Raw genomic sequence first — 7,820 nt, forward strand, 5'->3', positions numbered from 1 at the left:
TGAGCGAGTCCTCCTCGTCGCGCCTTCATCGTCGATCGTTGCCGCTATGCCGCACCGAACGATCACTGCTACTATGACGCACCGAACGATCGTTGCCGCTATGCCACCATTTATGAGAGAATGAAATCTATCAGGGTTGAGCAGTGCACCGAAGGAGAAGAAGAGCAGAAATAGAACGCGAAAACCAAAAATGGCGAGACCTGATGTGCGAACTGCCACTGCCTGTGCCTTCACGACCTGAACCAGGAAGAAGAAGAAACCAGAAAATTGGATTTTCCTTAGGGTTCAGGAGCATTAGGGTTTCAAATTGGGAATTTTCCCAATTTAGATTTCAGATTTTAATTAGGGTTCTTAAAAGAGATTTTCTGGGGGATTAAATTCCAGAAACATAATTGAGATTTTAATTTCCAATTTTATCATAAACGTTAAAGTTTCCCGAATTGGATTTATCATTAATGCTAATTGGTTTGGGTTTCATATCCTGGAGAACCAATTCGATCCACCAAGAAATCAAAAACAGAAGAGCATCATCTTCCTCCATTCATTCATCATTCGTCCCTGCATTTTTCTCCCAGCAAAGCTGTCTGAAAAGCCTGGGTGAAAGGAGAGGGTCCAACACCACCAACAACAAGGGAAAATATTTGGGATATAATACCAGGTCACTAGAACAACAATATTTTTAGTAAGTGTTGGAGGAGGGGTCGTGGGAAGTAGCTGCTATGTTTGTGGAGTTTATCGATTAGGGATGGGAGGGAGGAGAGGATGCGAGAGAGGTTGCGGAGGTTAGGGTCGGAGAAGAAGACGGCGTGGGACTTGAATTCGAGGTCGAGGAGCGTGTCAATGGCAGTGCTGGGTGTGAAGGGCTTTGGAAGCTTCTTTGACACCTTCAATTTTGATAAGCCATATCATGATTCTTTAATTTAAATAAAATTTCTACGTAATCAAACAATATATGTCAGCATAAACACGTCAACTATATTTAACACCGTCAAAGAGCACTTAACGGTTAGGATAAAATGTGTTCATTTTTACAAAAAATATGATCCAATTGAGACAGTTGAAAAAATGATGACCCAACTGAAATTTTCATACAAAAATTAGGATCAAGGGATAGTTTAAACCTTATTATTTCTACCTCACTATTTTGGTTTGGACATATTAGTCAATAAACTTAAGAACTCCATAAATGGTGCTAGTCAATTTACTAGAAATTTTTTCCCCTTTTTAACAAATTCCATATTCAAGAAAACTAAATCTCAAATCTTCATCGATCAGTTCAATGATCAAACTGACACTATTTTCTGCAACTTGTCTATAAACTATCTATTATTTTTATTACACTTTACATTAAAAGTGGATATTAAACTAAAGTCAACTGACTCACATACATACATATATATTTAACGTGTTTCATGGGTGTTACAGGAATGACCAACCATGATTGGTAATAAATAGGTAAAACACTTCAAGTGTTTATAATTGACAATAGATTGAAGTTACTATCGAAAAAATTTAACGAGTTTTACAAGAAAGAAAATATAAGAATGCATAAACAATGATATACACCTTAACAAAATAGTCTTGTTAAACAGATAAATATATCATATTAACTATAAATCATAATTATATGAAAAAGAACACACAAAAAAATCATCTACTAAAGACCATTCAATAATATTAAAATTGAGTTAAGACCGTCTACATCTATTCCTTACAACTTTTTATACAACATTTTTTCTAACTATCTTAACATTTTAATTGTTAAAAAACAACTCATCATAAAAGATTGTTCATTCATGTCTCAAAAAGCTCACCTTGTTGAGAGCTTTTTACATCATTTATTATCCCTTATTTATGTAGAACTATATTTTACTATTTGGAGTAAATTATATATATCAGACATATTATATATATATATATATATATATATATGGGGTTTGCTAACGCGTGTACGTCTGTTTTTCAGTTGGTACATTTTAGCAATGTGTACCAGATTTTAGTAGACAAAAATACCCTTATATATCATGGATTCTAAGTTTTAAGGTTAAGGGTATTTTAATAATTTTCATTCTCAAAACTTTAAAAAAAAAAACCAAACCCTTACTCACCTCTCTCATTCCTCTCAATCCTTTCTCTTTCATCTCTCTCACTCCAACCTTTTCTCTGTCGTCCCTATTAATTGAAAAAATCAGAAACATTTGCCTTTAAACAATTTCTCTTTGTAAAGAGTTGAGTCATTGACATATTCACCTTCAGGCAAAGGTTCATTCAAGATCTCTTCAATTTCACCATCTTCACTAACCTCTCTAATTTCATCATCTGCATATGTTGAATCATCATCTCTAAAAATACCCTCCATGCCAATTACCAATTCTTTTGGATGTCATTATGTTTGTGAAAATTAGATAAAATTATATACGACAAAAATTATAAAATGAAAACTCGTTATAAAGTCATTTTTTTGTAAGAAATTGTTTAACAATGAATGTTTCTGATTTTTTCTAGGCCAATTACCAATTCCTTTGATGTCATTATGCTTGTGAAAATTAGATAAAATTAGATAAGACAAAAATTATAAAATAAAAATTCATTATAAAATCATTTTTTGTAAGAAATTGTTTAACAACGAGTATTTCTGATTTTTTTCAGGTCAATTACCAATTCCTTATGCTTGTGAAAATTGGATAAAAATAGATAAGACAAAAATTATAAGATGAAAACTCATTATAAAATCATTTTTTTGTAAGATTGTTTAACAGCAAGTGTTTTTGATTTTTTCAATTGGGGCTACACTAGGGATGACAGAGAAAAGATTGGAGTGAGAAAGATGAAAGAGAAAGGATTGAGAGAAATTTTTGATTTTTTCAATTGGGGCTACAGTAGGGATGACAGAAAAAAGATTGGAGTGAGAAAGATCAAAGAGAAAGGGTTGAGAGGAATGAGAGAAGTGAGGGGTTTCTTTGTTTTTTTAGTTTTGAGAATGAAAATTATTAAAATACCCTTAACCTTAAAACTTAGAATCCATGATATATAAGGATATTTTTGTCTACTAAAACCCGGTACACATGACTAAAACGTACCAACTGAAAAACAAGCATACGCGCGTTAGTAAACCCATATATATATATATATATATATATATATATATATATATATATATATATATATATATATATATATATATATATTTATATATATAACTATATGTCGTAATACTTTTTTTTTGTATTTTGAATAGTACTATCATATGTTAACAACTTTTTTTTAACAATTTTTTAACAATATGTGTCATTATTTTATTGGTCTGTATATTTGAAACGGATTAATCACGAACTATCACATAAAGTGATATAAAAAAGTTGTTAAAAAAACATTTTTCTTATTAATAACCTAAAAAATGGCTACATACACAAAGATAATTACCTAAAAAACAAACTTTTTCTTTTAAAAAATATTTTTTTAACAACTTTTTTAACAATTTTTTTTATAAACGTGGTACGTTGTAATTTGTTCAGTTTTAAATATATGAACAATCAAATAGTGATACGTAAAAAAAATTGTTTAAAAAAAAGTTGTTAACGTAATCCTTCTCTTTTCTGCATTAAATGGCGAAAAAGTAGAGATACATATGACCGAAAGTAGAAAGTCCAATCAACATCAAGAAAGGAAGAAACGCCAGAATGAACAGCCCCTAATGGTGCTAGTTTTTGTACTGCACGTGATTGGTTTATCAATATCAAGAACTCATCCTCGTCTTCATTAAATTTAAATCCACCCACCAGGACCATATACATCTCACACCGCAATTTATTGTATCAGATCACTCTTTCCCTCCATACATTGCATTAATCCAATGAATCACAAACATCTCTACCTCACTTCCAAATCATCACATCTCTTGTTCCCAACTGCTACATCCCTCCCTCTTTATTTCTATTTCAATCAAGTTTTTTAGGAGGAACTAACATTGCTATCTTCATTCTTAGTCGTGATAAATAAAGAAATTTGTTTTCGAGAACTTGATAAAATAATGGTAGACTTTTATGGTATAAAAGTACATCACGTTACAAGAAATATGCTTCGTGATAATAGAATTTTACATTTTTTTTAACAGTCGAGAATATTTTTCAGTAATGGTTCTTTTTAACATCTGCAATTGAGAGAACCAATAGTGAATGTTTTGGTACTTTCAAAAAAGTCTATTCCGGTGCCCCTCCCACGAAGATTCACTGAGAGCATGTTAGATATAAGTTACAATTTGATGTGGCACTGTTTTATTAACATTCAAAACCACCCACGTTACTCACTTTTGTTTTAATTTGCTCTCTAAGTATAATTTGAAGTGTTAGTATTTTGTATTAAGAGGTTCTAGATATGAGTTATGATGGACATAAATGCTTCTAATGTTGAAGCAATTCAAAATGATTTTCTTGACTGAGCACACAGGGCAGACATCCTTAACTCACTATTTAACAGCACATCACCTAACCAAACACGGCATGACACAACAGCACACTCACACACTTTCACTCTCCTCTGGAACACTGCACTGCGCTTTCACTCATCCATGGATAAGCTAACACCAAACGCTGCAAACTCAGTACCCCTCACTCCACTCACCTTCTTGGAAAGAGCAGCAATCGTGTACGGTGACTCTCATTCTATCGTCTACGACCACATTTCCTTCACCTGGTCACAAACCCACCGTAGATGCCTCCAACTCGCTTCTTCCCTCACTTCTCTGGGCTTAGGACGTGGCCAAGTCATCTCTGTTCTCTCCCCAAACACTCCCTCAATGTATGAACTTCAGTTTGCAGTTCCCATGTCTGGCGCCATTCTCAACAATCTCAACCTCCGTCTCGACCCCCACGCGCTCTCCGTCCTCCTGCGCCATAGCGAATCAAAACTTGTCTTCGTCCACTCTCATTCACTCCCTCTTATTCTCACCACTCTTTCAAAATTCCCCCACACCACACCGCGTCCTTCCCTCGTCCTTATCACAGACGATGGCTATGGGGATGCGGATGCTGTCGCGGCAGCGCACGCAATGGACACCTACGAGCGCCTTTTGAGCAGAGGCAACCCGAACTTCCGATGGGCACGGCCCAACTCCGAGTGGGACCCAATAACCCTAAACTACACCTCCGGAACAACAGCGTCTCCCAAGGGCGTGTTACACTCCCACCGCGCAACGTTCATGATAGCCCTCGACTCTCTCATCGACTGGTGTGTGCCAAAACAACCGGTTTACTTATGGACCCTACCGATGTTCCACGCTAATGGGTGGGGCTTCGCGTGGGGGATTGCAGCCGTTGGCGGCACCAACGTTTGCATACGTAAAACCAACGCTCCGATAATTTACCGTTCGATCGAGTCTCACAACGTGACACACATGTGCGCGGCGCCGGTGGTTCTCAACATGCTGCTCACGAGAGAAGAACCACTGAAAAACCCGGTTCATGTCCTCATCGGAGGTTCGACGCCCCCGGCGTCGGTTCTTGCTCGGGCGGAGGAAGTAGGGTTTGTGGTGAGCCACGGGTACGGGATGACGGAGACGCTGGGGGTGGTGGTGTCGTGCGCGTGGAAGAGGGAATGGGATAGGCTTCCGAGGAGGGAGAGGGCACGGCTGCTGGCTCGGCAGGGGGTGAGGACGGCGGCGATGTCGGAAGTGGACGTTGTAGATCCGGCGAGCGGAGTAAGCGTGAAGCGCGACGGGGTTACATCGGGGGAAGTAGTGGTGCGAGGCTCTTGCGTGATGATGGGTTATCTGAAGGATTTGGAAGGAACGAGAAGGTGCGTAAGAGAAAATGGGTGGTTGTACACGGGGGACGTAGGGGTTGTGCATGGGGATGGGTATTTGGAGATAAAAGATAGGTCGAAAGACGTGATAATAAGTGGGGGAGAGAACGTGAGCAGCGTGGAGGTGGAAGCCGTGATGTATGCGCATCCGGCGGTGAGAGAGGCGGCGGTGGTGGGGCGGCCGGACGAGTTCTGGGGGGAGACCCCGTGCGCGTTTGTGGAGCTGAAGGAGAGGTTGGAGCGCTGGCCAACGGAAGAAGAGTTGGTGGAGTTTTGCAGAGAAAGGTTGGCTCACTTCATGGTGCCGAAGACGGTGGTGTTCAAGGATGCGCTGCCGAAGACGCCGACGGGGAAGATTCTGAAGCACGTGCTGAGGAAGGAGGCTCAGGGTATGGGGTCCTTGGCTACACGCAGTCGCATGTAGAGTACGGTTTGTACTGTACTAAACAAACAACTATTATAGGTTTGGTTTGGCGTGTTTCACCTTTTTTGAGTCTTCAGATTTTGATTTTGTTAATTAATTACTTTTAATTGAAAACGACCAAATTATTCCTTAAAATTGGCAAGCTTGGTCTTAAACTTGTTAGAGTGTTTCACCTCTAACTTCAAATTTTCATTCTACACTTCTAAAATATCAAAAATATCTTTATGGGGATGGAAAACCGGTTAAGAAATTTTGTTAATCGATGTTGGAAAATCAATTAACAAAAAGCCAGTTAAATTGTAAGTTAAAAAACAAACCTTAACCGTAATTATAAATACGATTAATATAAAATAATTCGAATACATATAACGGTTAACATATATTTTTCAATTTCTTTTTTCAAATTTTATAAATACGGTTAACACTTAACGGTATTTGGGTTAACATATTTCTTTCAAAAAAAATTTCTTAATTTTATAATATATATTTTTAATAATTAATATTTTATAAATTAAAATATTAGTTTTTAATTTTATGAAACATATTAAATTTATTAATTTATTATTATTATTATTATTATTATTATTATTAATTAAAAACAAAAAATAAAATATAAAAAAAAACCTTAACCTTGAAAGTACGTTACCACAATAATTCAAATTGAATATATTTCTTTCATTTTTTTTCTGTTTTTAATTTTATAATATTTTTTATTTTTTAATAACTAATATTTTATAAATTAAAATATTGATATATATTTAAATTTTTTAAAAATATTAAATTTATTAATTATTATTAAGTAAAAAAATTAAAAAAGAATTTATTCGAATGTTATTTAAGGTTTTCTTAACTAGTTTTTGAATATTGGTTAAGAAAATTTCTTAACCGGTTGGTAGGGGTATTTTTGCAATTTTAGAATTATAAATAAAAATTTGGAAATACAGGTAAAAGACTCAACTTGTTAATGACAAAATCCTAAAAATATATAAAAGTTTTGAATGAGGTATAAAATACAAATAATGAAAAATATACATATTTACATTTATTTAATATGTTATAAAAGAGTAAATTTTATATTTTAAAAAAATAAAAATAAAAAATAAAATTATTTCTTATAAAATATAGTTAAACACTAATGGAATATTCAATATTTATATTTATTGGTGTTTAAGTGTCAATATCACTTAAAGTATATAATTTGGATCCCGATATATTAACAACGAATTATTAACACCATTTTGACAATAGACAGGTGTCAAAATGCTATTGGGTCATTTAAAATGATATTTTTTTGAAAAAGTTGGCGTGTAAGGATGCTGGAAATTCGTTTCCAAAAATATCCCTCTCATATTTTCGTTTTCATCCTCTCTCTACTCTACACTTTCATTTTCATTTTGTGTGTGCTCTCTCTCAGAGCGTCTGGTTCCTCTCCTTTCTATCTCATGAAGCAAGCATAAAAGGTCATCTTCTCCGGCGAGACAATCCGGTGAGACTCCGCTAAAGCAATGGAAAACTCCGGTAAGAAGTTATTTCCTTTCCCCTTTGCATTGTCAGTTTCTCCTTTCCCATGTCCCCTTTCCCCTTTTCATACTCCATT

At 35.3% G+C, this 7,820-nt stretch overlaps 1 protein-coding gene across 1 annotated transcript; it reads left to right on the forward strand.

Moving 5' to 3' along the window:
• The first annotated feature begins 4,467 nt into the window (after positions 1-4,467).
• Positions 4,468-6,335, forward strand: LOC108337899 (probable CoA ligase CCL11). The gene has a single exon (XM_017574491.2). It carries the CDS (start codon positions 4,568-4,570, stop codon positions 6,221-6,223), a length of 1,656 nt encoding a protein of 551 aa, XP_017429980.1. The 5' UTR covers positions 4,468-4,567; the 3' UTR covers positions 6,224-6,335.
• Positions 6,336-7,820: the final 1,485 nt, after the last annotated feature.

The sequence above is a fragment of the Vigna angularis genome, chromosome 7 (genome assembly GCF_016808095.1).
Source record: "Vigna angularis cultivar LongXiaoDou No.4 chromosome 7, ASM1680809v1, whole genome shotgun sequence".
Lineage (NCBI taxonomy): Eukaryota > Viridiplantae > Streptophyta > Magnoliopsida > Fabales > Fabaceae > Vigna > Vigna angularis.

Coding starts and splice junctions, on each gene's coding strand:
- LOC108337899 (XM_017574491.2), top strand. CDS start 4,568: ATGGATAAGCTAACACCAAACGCTGCAAACTCAGTACCCCTCACTCCA.